Source organism: Rhizophagus irregularis, chromosome 28 (genome assembly GCF_026210795.1).
Source record: "Rhizophagus irregularis chromosome 28, complete sequence".
Lineage (NCBI taxonomy): Eukaryota > Fungi > Glomeromycota > Glomeromycetes > Glomerales > Glomeraceae > Rhizophagus > Rhizophagus irregularis.
This window is the reverse complement of record NC_089456.1, coordinates 2,486,509-2,502,504: the sequence shown is the minus strand read 5'-3', so window position 1 is coordinate 2,502,504 and position 15,996 is coordinate 2,486,509. Positions and strand designations below refer to the sequence as shown.

Genomic DNA, 15,996 nt, shown 5'->3' with positions numbered 1-15,996 from the left:
TACTATCGTGATGCCTATAACATTAACCTCTTTGATTACAAAGTCAGACGCCGTTTCGACGTCAGTAAAATTCCTTAATACAACTATGGATACCAACAAGCATTGAGACTCAGACAACGATACCATCAACGACAAACCTTCATTGTGGAAGACGTTACTACCAAAGTGAACGCGAACGCGATACATCATCTCCAAAAATAATCAACGTTACGGTCGTATTTTTAAGAAGAACTCCTCCCCCGGATAACGATTCACACACAACTATGGGCCTTTCATACGTCTCTGCCGCAGAACCGACTGAGACAGTTATTAGACACTCTATAAAAACACTACATGTCTACCTGACAATATTTACGTATAGTATAAATATTCTTTTTTTTATTTGTTTGTTCACTTTTCTATTTCATTAGTTCGATACCGCCTTTAGATTCTGGTAGGGTCTACTGGCACTTTTATTTTTTAACCGATGTAAAGTGGTCTTAGGGCGACGTAGTTGTTCAGTTTATACTTTTGTATTACCTCAAACTTTTGTATAGTCTTCATGTAGTCATTACTGACACTGTTTTTATTCGGTAACATAAAAATAAAATAAATATTGAACTTTTTTTTTTACACTCCTATTGTTTCAAATTTTAAACCAATGTTGGTATGACGCTGAATTTTTGCTTGAATAATATGTTCTCCTAAATCACAAGAATAAATTACTTCCTGTTATCATTTTTTAAAAATTTTTCTTGAAAGACTTATGTAGGTATGTGTTGTTAAGAGTTATACGAAGTTGAATTAAATTCGTTACAACTTGATTGGAAAAACGTTTTCGATAGTCCACTGCACGACTGCACGTGATCAAAGTCATGTGATTTTTCCAATTAATTATTGGAAAATATAACGGCGATTCGGAAATGATAGACCGCCCTTATGAACAAACACTAAAATATTTATGATAACTTATAAAAGTTGTTTGCAATTGTAACATAAATTTTAAAGATAAAAAATAATCTTTAAATGTGATTTCAATAAACTTTCCATATTTATTAAATATGATATTTTCATTGATTAATATATTTTTTGTATTATATAATTTATTTAGTAATATGAAGAAAAGAAACAAAAATTTTGAAATGTAAAGAACGCGCACAAAAAAAAAAAATTATATAAAATGAGAAAACTAATATACTAAATACTATCTAAAATCATGCAAAATATACTAAAATACATTATCTATAAATATAACTTAGTCAACTTCATGGATTTCAGTTGATAAACTTTCGTTAAAATTATCCTTAGTCAAAATATGTTCAATTAAATTTAAAGAATACTCTTCTTCATTCTTATTGTCAATCTTTAAATTTTTACAGTCTGAACATAAAACACAAATATGTAAATCTACTTCATCGATAAATGATTCATTTTGAGTTGATTTGGTTATTTGAAAATTAATAAAATTATATGACCAGTCAATCAATCTAATAATATTACCAGGTTCATAATTAGTTGATGGATAATATGCATGAACAAAAATAGTATATCCCTGAGATAATGAAAAAGAAGTTTTAATAGAATAATTTGATTTGTTAGGTTGTAATATAATAGACGTTTTAATACAATTAACTTGAAATTTTCGATTGCTTGGACTAAAAATCAATGATTCTGAAGGTTTTTCGACAATCATCCATAAAACGTGACATTCTTTTATACTATTTATACTTGTTTCTTCTAATTGTTTTATCATTGCAAAAAATCCGTTAAAATCATACGATCCAAAATTAACATAAATTCCTTCTACTTTCGGATTATTATTTGAGATAATTGATCCAAATACTTCATAATCTTCATCCTCCAATGATGGTTCAATATTTATACGCTTGTAGTAATTTATGTTATTATTATCATCTAAATCTTTCAAATCAGTAATTCCTGTCATCAGTATTTTATAATTATTTTGTAATAAATCACTAATTTTTTTTTGTTGTTCCTTATTAAGAATTTTGTAAAGAGGATCAATTTTATCAAATTCAATAATTTCCAAATTATTTGGGTTTTGAATCCAATTAGTTAAATTATCTTTCTCAATGATTTTTCCCTTTGGTGTTAAAAGATATGAAATGTTTAATTTATTTAGATGTGATATTAATGATTCTGATCTTAAATCAATAGTATCAGATGAGTAGGAAGATGATAGAATATTTTTAAGTGATCTTCCTAAAATAATCCTTTGTGGAAATAAATGACCATATTCATTAGATATATCCTGTAATGCTTTTAAAGGCTTCATACTATCAAGTGCCTCTTCTATAGCATGCTCAAATTCTTCTGTAGGTTTTATATTATCTTTATCAAAGAGAATTTCATATTGTTCACATTTGATTATAATATGAGTATAGCTCCCATAACTTTTAGTATTATTAATATTAAAAGTGCTTAAATTATTTAATGAAAAAATATTATTAGAAATTAAAATAACTTCTAATTTTGTTGAAGGATTGATAACTTTTAAATAAGATTTATTACTTGGATTAGTTTTAGGGATTTCGATAAAATTAATGGCGAATTTCTTGCTAATTTTTATCTCATGATTTTTATTAATTATCAATCCCCGAAAAAGACGAAAATCTTCAGTCCAACTTATTAGATTATCGTTCATCGCATCTCCAATCCATTCTTCTAAATCTAACCTCTCTTCAAAACTAGTATCTCCAAGTTGTTTTTCGTTAAAGAATTCACTTAATGATGACGTTTCTCTTAATTGAGAAACGGGAATGAGATCATCATAGGTAACTATCAAAACATTTTTCTCTTCTGCAACATACAAATTATTCATCCATTCGATCAATTTTTCATAAGTATTTAACTCTTCATCATTTAAGGTTACTAATTTTGGTAAGAGATTTAAGGTAAATAAATTATTGACCGGAATCTTTGTAGAATATTTGGCTGTATTATATGCACACAATAAATAAAATTTTAAAATGTCTATTTGGGCTGGAGTAGCTGACTTAAAATTTTTGATAAATAATTTATCTCCAATTAGAGCTTTCCTTGCAAAATGATGACCATACAACTCATGTAAATTTTCATCATTATCTATACATCCTGAAAAAGATGTCAATAAATTACCCTTATACACAACTTCAGCAATTGGAAAATTAATATATGGCAAGCTATCTTCTACATTATAAACTAATGGTTGTCCATTGTATAAACTTATATTCAATTTACCATCTTCTGCGACAATAGCTTTTTTACTTGCTAGTATGACATGCCCATCCAAGTATAAACCATGATTTAATTTTAACAGTTGAATCACTTGTTGATCAGATTTTATGAATTTCATCCCTTTTAACATTATTTTTGTAGTACCGGAAATTTGCGGTAATGAATTGAAATTGTTTGAATTGTTTGCTAAGATTTCTTGCGGAGAATCAAAATATATATTAGCAAGTACCTTTGAAGACTTTTCCTGATTTTGTGTTTCATTGTTTGTTAAGATTGCTTGCTGAGAATCAATATATATTTTAGCAAGTACCTTTGTGGAATTTGAAGACTCTTCCCAATTTTGTGTTTCATTGTTTGTTAAGATTTCTTGCTGAGAACCAAAATATATTTTAGCAAGTGCCTTTGTGGATTCTGAAAACTTTTCCTGAACATTTTGTCTTCCTTGCCCCTATTAAATTATATAATTATTAATTAATGCATATACAGTATTATAAAACTCAAGAAAAAAAAAATTTTACCGGTTCTTTTTCAATATTATATGCACGATATATTTTATAGTTCTCTAGTCCATGATCAAATGATAGACTATCCTGTCCCTTATGTTAAAATATAATCAATTAGATGTTTGATTTATTTGTAAGATTTAAAATAAAAAAAAAATACCTACAATGCTTTCCTTATATTTTTTAACCCATTTTGAGGCTTTATCTTTATTTTTTTGAGTACCTATACCAACTTCATAACAGTTAGCTAATTCATACTGAGATTGTATAAATCCGTTTTTAGCAGACTTTTTGTATAATTCAAACGCTTTAGCATGATGCTCTTTTAATAATTGCTGATTTGTCTCATTCTTTTTTCGAATACCATCACCGGATATATAACAAGATGCAAGAAAATATAAAGCTACATTTAATTCCTCTCTACTATCATCAACAGCACGTTGAAAAAATTCAAACGCTTTGTCCCTATTTTTCTCAACACCGTATCCATAATAATAACAGTTTCCAGCTTCGAATATGCCGTTAGAATTATTTCTTGCCTTCACATACCATTTAAAAGCTTCACTATTATTTTTTTCTATTCCAAACCCTATTTCATAAAATTTTCCAATCATTACTTCATGATTCCGTATAGTTTGGTTGCTCTTAAGACATTTAAAAATTTCTCGCGAATTTAGTTCATAACTTTTTAAAACTTCAAAGAAGGAAAAACTTTTTGTCTGACCAATTTTATTATGCTTTAAATAAGCTTGAATAATTTCATCTAATTCATTGCGAATTAATTCTCTTTCGATTTCATCAATAATAAATTCAACGGATGGTGAGCTTTTCTCCTATTAATCAAATATAATATTAATGTCGGTTACTTTTTAAAGAAGTGAAATGAAAAAATTACGTAATTTTACCAATTTGCTATCCTTAAAGTTATATGTTGCACCATACTCGCCATCATTTTCTAAAAATAATTTGTACCACTTTAATGCTTCTTTTTTATTCTGTCGTTTACCCTTGCCTTCTTCGTAAAATGTGGCAAGTTTATATTGGGATGGTATAAACCCATTTTCAGCAGACTTTTTGTATAATTCAAAAGCTTCATTTAAGTTATATTTTTGATTATCAGATTCATAATTAATCGCAAGAAAATATGTTGCTATATTTAATCCTTCATAAGAAGAAAGTTTATATAATTTTATTGCTTTTTCAAGACTTTTCTTAATGCCACATCCATAATTATAACAGTATCCAAGTTCAAAATGGCCATTTACATTATCCATTTCGCTTGCCCTCTTATACCACTCAAAAGCAGAAACTTCATTTTTGTTTATTCCAAACCCATTTTCGTAAAAACATCCTACAATTACCTCATATTGTCGTATAGTTTGATTATTGATCAGATTACCGGAAATTTTTTCTGATCTCAATTCGTGTTTTTCTAAAACTTTGGGAAAAGAAAAGTATTTTGTCCATCCAATTCTATTTCTTTTTAAATAAGAATCAATGATTTCGTCTGTAGCATTATTTATGCATTTTCTTTCATTGTTATTAATTTTGGGTGTAAAAAATGGTGATTCACCTAATAATATACGATGTTAGTAATATAAATTTTTAATATCAAGATAATATAAATATATTTACCTAATGGATCCCCAAGATATGATAATTTAAGATCATTTTGATCATTCAGAGTTCGATTATCTTCATCATTATCTATAACAATTAAATCTTCCATAATTTTAGAAATTGAATTATATTGTTCTTGCAATATATCAAAAACATCACTAATAGTTGGTCTTAATTTTGGGTCATTATCCCAACATCTCTGATATAGGTCAACGTAAACTTTAGGTGTTTTATTTATCGGTTTTTCCCTATATCTATTGGCTATATATAAAGTTAAATCGGTATCTTTACAAGCTGAATTTCTTGAAAATGGAGGATATCCACTTGTTATTTCCCATAAGAGAACACCCAAACTATAGGTGTCAGACTTCTCATCTCTGACATAATCGTCATATTTATAGCATTGTGGTTCGACATATGCAGGCATTCCATAAATTACTGAACTTGACGAATCTTCGGCTGTTATTCCCCTGGTCAATGCAATCATTGGAGTTCCATTGTGTACCAGTATATTTTTTGCATGCTAAAAAATAAACCAAAAATAATTTAAATTTTTCAAGTATAAAATAAAATGATAAATAATTAAATATTACCAGATTTCTATGAATAATTTTTGTGGAATGTAAATAATTCAATCCACATGCAATTTCTGATGCCATCGATATTTTATCACTCCATTGAAGCGATTTAAAATTAATACTTAAATATTCTCTTAAATTCCCCTGATTCGCATATTGTAAAACCATTATGTAATTGTTTGATGATAGGTCTATTATTAAAAAGGATTAGTTAATTCCAGAATGAGGAAACGGAATGTAATGAAAGATATATTTACCTTTTGTTATTCCATAAAATTGATTTATGTTTGGATGATAGCCAACTTTTCTTAATAACTTTAACTAGTTACATTATTTTTTTAAAAAAAAATAATAAAATTATAAGTTATTAGTTATTATACACCATTAAAACATTATATTATAATATCAAAATATTACCTCCTTAATAAAATTTTCCATATTTTTTTCGTTATTTATTTCATTAATTGCGGAATTATTTGTAAGAATTTTTAGCGCTATCTTAATATTACCGCTCCTCCAATCAGCTCTATTCACGATTCCGAACGCTCCTACGCCAACTCTTTCCAGATTGATGAATTCATTATAATCATAAAATTTTATGTCTTCATCTCTTATTTTCTTGTCAATCCATTCACTTGTCGTCATACTTAACAAGAAATATTTTTATTTTAAATTTTTTTTTTTATTTTTTTTTGGAGTTGAGGCTTGTGAATCAGATAAATTATTATATAACCCTTTCTGGTATTTTATTTTACGGACGTAACACAGAACACAGAAAATATTTGATATTTGTTTCACATAGTCTCATGATGAACGGCATTATCTATTTCCGTAAAGTTGTGTAGCATATTGTAATGATCTACTTTGATAACTAACATACCGATATGTTGCAGATAACGGAAAGATTCGGATACAGATTTATAAAAAGTAATGTTTTGTATTTATTAAAAAAAATATCAATGAGTTCTTATACATACTATTAATACCCATGAAATTTAATTACTTGAACTAAAAAATGCTTTGATTCAGTCAACCGATCACTTGTATATTCATATCATATAAAATAAACACATAACCTTATCTATAAACGTGACCAGAGCTGGCCCCAGCATCACCAGGAAAATAAATGGTAGCGACTTTTAACACTTACATATAAAAAAAATTCTAAGTCCCAGAATAATTAATTAATTACAAAATTGAAGAAAAAGTTAGGGCGTGACAGCCGTGACACTATGTGACGAATTCCTACCCTAATCCTTAAACCTAATACTAAACCTAATACTAAACCTAATCCAATAATTAACACTCTAATATGTCGCATCTCCCTTTTTTGGTGATTTTTATATATTAATTATGTCGATCATTTTTATCACATGACTTCGTTAAATTTCCCATTTTTTAAAAAATCCTGGCGTGAGACCTTATGCACTTATTATGTACTATAAGAAACCTTATACTATGTGAATTTTTGACCGCTCTACAAGTTTCTTAATATATCAAAAAGGATTTAGAACGTCATTTTTGACTTTTATATGTAACATATTATAGGAGTGCGACATAACGCAGGTGCGATAAAAAACAAAACTTTTTATATTTGAAATAATTGATTTTAGTAATATTTTAACATTAAAAATATTGTATTTTCGTTGGATAAATTTCTAAATTTGATTGACTTATGTGAGAAGTTGGAATAAATATACAGATAATGAGGGTTAGAGATAAAACTTTACCGCTAAATCTTAAATGAGATTAAGGTATATTATGAGTCGATTGCGTAGTAATACTAATACTTACTAATACTTGCGTAACACTGGTGTTTAATTTCATTTTGCAAAATATTTTAAAAACAAAGGTAATTCATGAATTTCGTAGCACAGATCTAAACCCCTTATGTATTTCCCATAACACCGGACTGGTACATTGTTAATTTGAGGTAGACTTAGTCATATTTATCTTTTACTAAATATACTTCAAAATCACCTAGCATGCGTGAACGCGGGTAATACTTACTATACGAATAAAAAAGTTGATAATTTTTGGATAAAACGCTATATGGCTGGCGTTTTGACTAGCTCAAAGCCATTTTTTAATAGTATAATCTAGCTTGCATTAATCATTAATCAATTAATATCACGAACCCTTTCTATGTAATATTTTTTTTTAAAAAAAACATTAAATTATTTTATTTAGTAGCTCAATAACTCTTCTATTATTTTCAAGTCTAAACTTGACGTCCACATTGATAACTAAACAAACTTAAAAAATAACTAAATGATACTAAATTAACTTAAATTCAATCTTTTTAACAATAAAAATAAAGAAGTTCGCTTATGGAATATGCACTCCCAAAATGTTTAAAAGAAACACTTTATTGGAATGATAATAGAATAAATATAATTCTGTATCATATTTAAATGATGAAGAAATCGCAATTTGTTTATGTTATATTAGTCCTATTCATTTTTTAGTCGCTTCGAATATTTTAAGTTGATAATTATCTGATGTAATTGTGAGGACTTCAAACAATAACTCTTCCAGAACGGAATTGTTTTGGTCGTTTTTTAAAATGAGCAAAAGCAAATGGCTGATTAGCTGTGAGACAAGGGCATATGCTATAGGTTTATCCCGTTTCCTTCGTTTCCAGCAGTAAACCAAAGAGTTTGCGTACAACCAGCCAAAAAAAAAATTCACGAAAGTATTGCCTTTTATAGATAATGCCTGGATACTGACCAAAATTATCATCATAATTCCGGCCCTGAAAAAATGCGTACAACCAATAGTAAAATTTTTTTGGCTGCTTCTGACCTTTTTATATATACAGTATTTCGAGGTTCTTGTAGAACTTAAAAATATGTTAATAAATAGTGTAGCTTCATAATTATAATTTATTAATAAGATTGTCTAGACTCTAGAACAGTTTATTATTGATCTATTAAGATTAAATAGTCAAAGAATTTCATTTAAAGAAAAAGCCTACGAGGTTTACAGTATTTGCAACTATGAAAAAGGCAACTATGGAAACATTGATAAATCATACGATGTCAGAGAGTATCCTCACCAAATAATCCATTAACATAGTAGATTTTTCGGATTTTCTGGTCTCAAGCCATGTATAAAAAAGACATATCTCAACCTTCGCCCTATAAAAGATTTTTTGGGTAAAATTCTGTTAAATGATTATTTTTCTAGTTTTCATTCCAAAAAAACTCCGATGTGTGATCAATTTTCTAAAAAATTTTTTATAGGGTTGTATAATTAGATTTTTTTTTCTACATGCACAAGAATTAATTTTAAAAGAACTTCTGATTTTACCAACTTTATTGATTTCATTAATTTTTCAATTGAGTAGAGTTTCCCAACGGGTTATCTTATGGATAATCCGGATAACCCGTTTAGAAATTTTAAGATCTGGATATCCTATAAAATAGGATAGAGTTAATCCGGATAAATTATCCTAGTATAATCCGGATTATCCTAGGATAATATATATGATCTTACCCATATTATAAAATACAATTTACAGTTATCTGTTATGCAATATTTATTATTTATTCATACTAATAAAAGACATTTACATTATAAACACATTTGCATTAAAGCCATTAATAAAATGAATTCATTTTTTTATTATGATAACCCGCAAAACTTATATTTATTATAACAATTATACTGTGCGTACATGCGCTCATTAAGACATTACAAATGTTATTGACTTATTGTATATTAACTATTATTATTGAAAATTCCACCTACTAAATCGCAATTTCTTTTTAGAAAAATTAAAGCTTCAAACAAATCCTCCTTCATTCTCGTTCTTTTAGCAGACATTATCAATCCAGCATCACTAAAAACTCTATGCTTGAATACACAAATATTTGCGTGCTAATTGAGCCAAAATTGGAAATTGTCCTTTATTTACGTCCCACCACTTCAAAGGGTCTTGATCATTTTGAATTTGCGCCATTACTAAATATCTTTCAACTTCATTGTCATCAATTTGGGCATCATGAAGTTCATCATCATCCGAAAATAAACTCTTTTTATAAATACGCGCCTTTGATATTTTCCTTTTTTTTGGTTTTGGCCCACATGATTCCTGTTGAATATTAGCATCATTCTTTGCTAATTCATAAACTTCATTAAGACTAGTTCTTGCTATTTCCTTTTGATCATTATCTGCAAATTTCAGTTTTTTTTGGCGTGGATCTAGTAATGACGAAATTAATGCTTCCTTTTCAATTACTTCATAATATTTTTCAAGTGCCTTATAAAGATTTGCTTTAATATTATCTAAAAGACCTGTGGGTATTAACAGGAGTATTGATTTTAATTTTTCGCCTAGCTCCAGGTTCATCATCTTCATCAGCTTCTTCAAATTGATGTTCTTCAAATGCATGATTATTTGTTTCTAAATCCAAATTATTGTTAAATTCTGTTGTTGGGCGAAAACGTTTTTTAAGTTTAGCAATACCTGGATACATATAACTCATTGTTGCATATTTTGTACCTTCTAACTTTTCTGTTAATTCAGCAAAAGGTCCTAGAACTTCAAGCTAATCTCCAATAATTTCCCATTCATCATTAGTGTGATTAATTTTCATTAATCTTTTTGCATCTTCTTTTGAGTTTGGATCTTTACTTGCATTTAATGATGAAATAACAATATCAATATAAGGTTTTAAGATTGTTAACCTTTCCCATGCTATATATGTACTTGACCAACGTGTTTCAACATCTGTAATTGCTCTGTAAAAAACTGTATGCAAATTACTTTCTTCTTCTATATCATCAGAATTTTTTTTTTGTGCATTAATAAGGCGCTCATTTTGTTTTGGTGAAGTAAAAAAGTTAATCAACCTTTTTGCACGTGCAATTAGAATTTCAGCAGCAAGAAGTCCTTTTCCAACAACCAATTGAATGGTATGTGCGGTGCATGACAATCTCTGGATCTGAGAGATTTGATTAAAGCATTTCTTCATGTTGGATGCATTATCGGTGGTACAAAAAAAACTTTATTTTGCAAATCCCACTCGGAAATTACTTCCTCTAATAATTTTTGAATATTATCCCCTGTATGTGGGTATGGAATATATCGAATTGCTAAAGTTATTTCCTTCATTTCAAAATTAGATGTAATGAGATGGCATGTAACTCCAAGAAATCCTTGCTTATTGCGAGAAGTCCAAAGATCACAAGTAAGTGAAACTGATCTTGCATTTTCATAAATATATTGCTTAAGCTGCTTTTGTGTGAATTCATATGCTTCAAAAAATTTTTTTCAAAATTCTTTATCTGTTGGAAGTTCAAAATTTTATTTAATGCATTAATAAATCGACGAAAAGAAGGAGATTTAAAAGATAAAGTGGTTGAAAATCAAAAATAAGCCATTCAAAAAGAAGAGTTTCCAAATATTTTTGTTGATCTTGTGTTATTTGTGATGAATTAGATGAAATAGATGAAACAGTATAATTACTAATTTTTGTTTGTTTCTGAGATGGTGTTGTAGCTATAGAATGTTCATAAATTTTATGTTTTCGTCCAAGATGACTGATAATATTACCAGTTGAACCCAATGTTTCAATTCTCATAGTACAATTTTCACCGTCATCTAATTTTTGATTACACACAAATATAAATTTTTTTGAGTCTGTTGGATGATTTATCCGTTCACCCCAATTATATATCCAGCTGCGGAGTTTTGAACTTCCTTTGCTTTTCAATGAATCAGATTCTTCTTTATTATTAAGAAGTTCGTCAAATGCATTTTTCATATGTTCATTTAAAGTTCCATTATTGGCATCATCGGGTGTGAGTTTTTCTATATCAATAATATCAATAAATTCAATATGGGTATCATCTTCAGACCGTGAATGTTTTTTTGAAGTTCTTTCAATTGACATATTTGGATTTTATAATGAATTTCAACTTTTCTCTTTCTTTGTTCTTTCTATAAACAAGATTAAAGTGGAAGACTGGAAGTCTTGTTAATCATTTATGATATTTTCACACGTTAATTATTATATAGTATCTGCAGCAATCTTAGGATAATCCGGATTATCCTATAGGATTATCCATTTCGTGAACTACATCCGGATAACCGTTTAACATTTATCCGGATACACCTGTTATCCTAAAATATTCGGATATAATCCTAGGATATTATCCGTTTGAGGAAAACTCTACAATTGAGAAAGATCAATTTGTAAATTTTCTATTTAATTGAATAAAATTCATTAGTATATTTATAATTATTAAATATTTAAATATTAAAAAAAATATTACCTGAAAATTTCTCACTAATTATATTATCATTTTGTTCATAATAATCATCAGAATTTTTTGATTATTAAAATTAAGTAATCTACTTGTATAAACAGCTTCTGAATGTATTTAATATGATAAACTAACCGAAGACATATTACTAGTTGGCAAATTATTATTGATCTCTTCTGCTTTAATTTGTTTTCCCATTTATGATTGATTATTATCATATTCATTCTATTTAATTAAAATATCACTAATTTCTCTTGCTTTTGGTCGATTTAATGGATTTGCATCCAAGCATCTTTAATTAAATGCACAATTAATTGGGGCACTTTAATACTATTGAATCTTGGTCTAAGTCCTTGACAAATTTTTACAGCTAAATTTTCATCATACCCAAAACTATAAATATCAGTAGCTTTAGTATGATTTTGTCCTCTTAAATTTCAGGAGCGACATAAGGTAAAACATCATAAATTCTATTTTTTGAGTTTTCGGATGAATTATAATCTGCGGGTTTACATAATCCCATATCAGTTATAGAAGTGCATCCGATAAATTCAAGTATGTTACCAATATGTAAATCTCGATGAATTAGTTCCCTTTCATGGATTGTTTCAAGTCCATATGCAATATGCCATAAATAAAAAAGTTTAGTTGTCCAATCTAACTTACTATAATATTTATTTAAATAATTTCGTGAACTTCCAACCTCCGCATATTGCAAAACCATCATATAATTTTTTTTTTCCGGATCTCGTGTAATTCCATAAACTCTAACAATAAAAGAAATATAAGAAACTTAATAGCTTTTCAATGCATTGTAATCTAAATATATATAAATTTTTTCAAAAATCCATAAATAAAATAACATTTAAAAATTTATTAAATAAAAAAAAAAATTAATTTGTATCTCATTTATAAATTAAAATGTAACATTTTCTGAATTATTTAAACTTTTTAATGCTACAATCTCATTGGAATTAAATCTTTTCCATTTGATTTTCATCCCAATGATGAATATATCCGTCAATCCATTTTGCTTTATATATTTTCCAAAACCACCTTTTGCAGTATATTCAATATCATAAAATTTATTGTATGGTATCCATTTTAATACTCTATAATGATTAATTGCTGATAATTTAGTTTCTTGAATTAATTTGTTAATATCATCATCACCAGTCCAATTTTTGAAAATGGTTTGAATTACATGTTATACACCATTGATATCCAGTATTTTCTTGTTCACATTCTTTACAAATTCCATAAGATCCCATAATTTGATAATAAGTTTGAAATTTATTGTTATTTTTTTTTATTTTAAAATTTTTTTTTAAAAAAAAAAACTTGTTAAACTAATTAATTACCCGGGAAAAAAATTTCTTTTTTTCGATTTATGTATTAGAACGTGTAACATACAACGTAACACTAATTTTTATTGCGCCGAAGATTTTGTTTAGTCAAAACTAATTTATGAAAAAAAAAATAAATAATCGTATTACCGGCTTATAGATATGTGAAGTAAATTATATACAAAAACTTAAGTAATTTAAATAAATTTAAAAATCAATTGTTTTAACCGAATGGAGTTGAAATTTTAATACAAATTATCTAGAAGGTGAGCAATAACGTAGTAAAATAATCAATATTCCATATATTGATTGATAAAAAAAAAAAAATTAATCACAATCTTTAGTTTGACTGCGCAATAATATAGTTTCCGTTTTATGACCGTATGTTAGTATGTATAACGAAATATAATAAAACTTGATCTTTTTACCAATCAAAATTATAATATATGAGAAAATATAGCAAAGTTTACGCAACGTTAGGTGGTTATTAACAAATTTATTCTATATCGGTTTCTAACATTGGTTAATCTATTCAATGAAATTCAAATGAGTGGAATCTTTTGAAGTAAATGAAGCATTCACTCATATTTTACATCATAAATTCATAATGTTAGTTATTTAATTTATTTTATTTGGTAGGCATTAATTAATAGAAAAAAAGTTCTTGAAATCTTAAATATAGCAAATATATATTGCACAACAACAAAAATAAACAAATAATAACGAAAGAGAATAAAAAATAACAATTCATTTTAAATAAGCCAATCTATCGTCTGTTCTCTTCTGCATCATAAAAATATAAGGGTTTTGATAATGAAGATTTCAACATAGATGCTTTAGAAGAAATTGCTCGCACAATCCAAAGTGTGTTTATGGAATCAAGACCATATTATTCGTTGGTTGGTTAGTACAGTTGGCTACTTTCATGGTAGAACTTAGATATATGTAATAATGACAAATCTGTTTATAGAAGCCAAACGGTTCATGTCTCCCAATTTTACCAGAATTTTTTGATCGTAATTAAAATTTGGAAATTTTGCAATGTGGCTTTGTGATATTGATATCAACACATTTTTTATTTAACTCATTTAACCCGGCACTGATAATGACGATATTTCCAACAAGTTTTTGAATAACGGTAAAAAATTTAACAGTACGTAACAATAAACATTTATTCTGATGTTCTATTCCACTTATATTTTTTTTTTATTATTGTCCGGAGCGAAGCGAAGGACAATATATGTCTACGCACTATGAAAAAAATTCGATCACGTGAATTTCTCTGTCCTCCACGTGATCGTCTCCGGGACTTACAACAGTTCCCGTTTCCTAGAATCCTACTTATTAAACATTATGGCACTATATAATTTTTGAAAATATGGTATAATAAACTTAATATTGTGCCGTTTTAGTTTCGCACTACTTCATTTCTCATGATATTGGAATTCGCCTGAATTTTACAATATGAATTTCTACTCTACTATCGCTCGGATACACTGGTAACACTAATACATTTGCTAAAGATTCTAATTCGTATACGTCCATATTATTTACAATTTTAATATTAAATATTTTATTATTTTCCTTCTTTATCTATTCTCACCCACCCTATTCTTCTATTACTATTTTTTAACGAAGCATCTGCATAAAAATTAAATCTTTTCGCCCGACATTTTCAACCATTCATCAAGCAAACACTTCAATCATATTTATTTCATCCTTCATTATTAATATAAAAACCCTCCAACTCTTCATATTTCTCCTCACTAATTTCGTAAAATTTTCTTATCTACTTTCCAATCTTTTATCATCATACCTTCTATGTCTTTAACTTTCTCTGTTCTTTGAACCAAAAAAAAAAACAACGAAACAAAACAATTATATACAAGAGTCAATTCTCTCTTTCTTTCTTTTTCTATTATTTTTTCTAAAAAACAAAACTAACGTTAATAATAATAATTAAGAAGAAGTTAATACTTGATAATTCTTCTGAAACATCAAAGGATAATTATTCCTCTTCGACTTTTTCTTTTGTTGATGAGACGAAAAAAATCAGTTTTGAGGATAATAAAGAAGTCTTCTAAACGTAACAAACGTCACAGTTTAAGTATGTTTAATCTTAAGAAGGATGTTGAAAAAAATAAGAGAAAGCATAACATTCTGAAGTGTTGGATCATTCTCTATTGGGAATCTTTAATAAAAATAGGGATAATAATATTTAAACGTAATAATACAGTTGAATAGCAATTTCGTCCTACTTATCGTACTCCTAATAGTGATACATCAAAAATTAGATGTGATTTCATTTTCTTTCCTGGTGATGTTGAAAAACTTGAAGAAAATGTTCCTACTTCAAGAAAGGAACAAAATCTAGACAAATATTTATACTGAAGGACAAATCATCTAAAAAATAAAAAGTATTAACGTAAAAAATTTAAATTGTGCATTAGATGAATGGAA

General features: G+C 27.5%; 1 protein-coding gene across 1 annotated transcript; it reads right to left on the bottom strand.

The window, feature by feature from the left end:
• Positions 1-1,234: 1,234 nt before the first annotated feature.
• OCT59_019177 (uncharacterized protein) lies at positions 1,235-6,562 on the bottom strand (the record flags this gene model as incomplete). The annotated part of the gene is made up of 9 exons (XM_066135848.1): positions 1,235-3,445; positions 3,527-3,664; positions 3,735-3,812; positions 3,884-4,552; positions 4,625-5,292; positions 5,355-5,862; positions 5,933-6,108; positions 6,175-6,238; positions 6,335-6,562. 9 exons carry the CDS (start codon positions 6,560-6,562, stop codon positions 1,235-1,237), a joined length of 4,740 nt encoding a protein of 1,579 aa, XP_066005100.1.
• Positions 6,563-15,996: the final 9,434 nt, after the last annotated feature.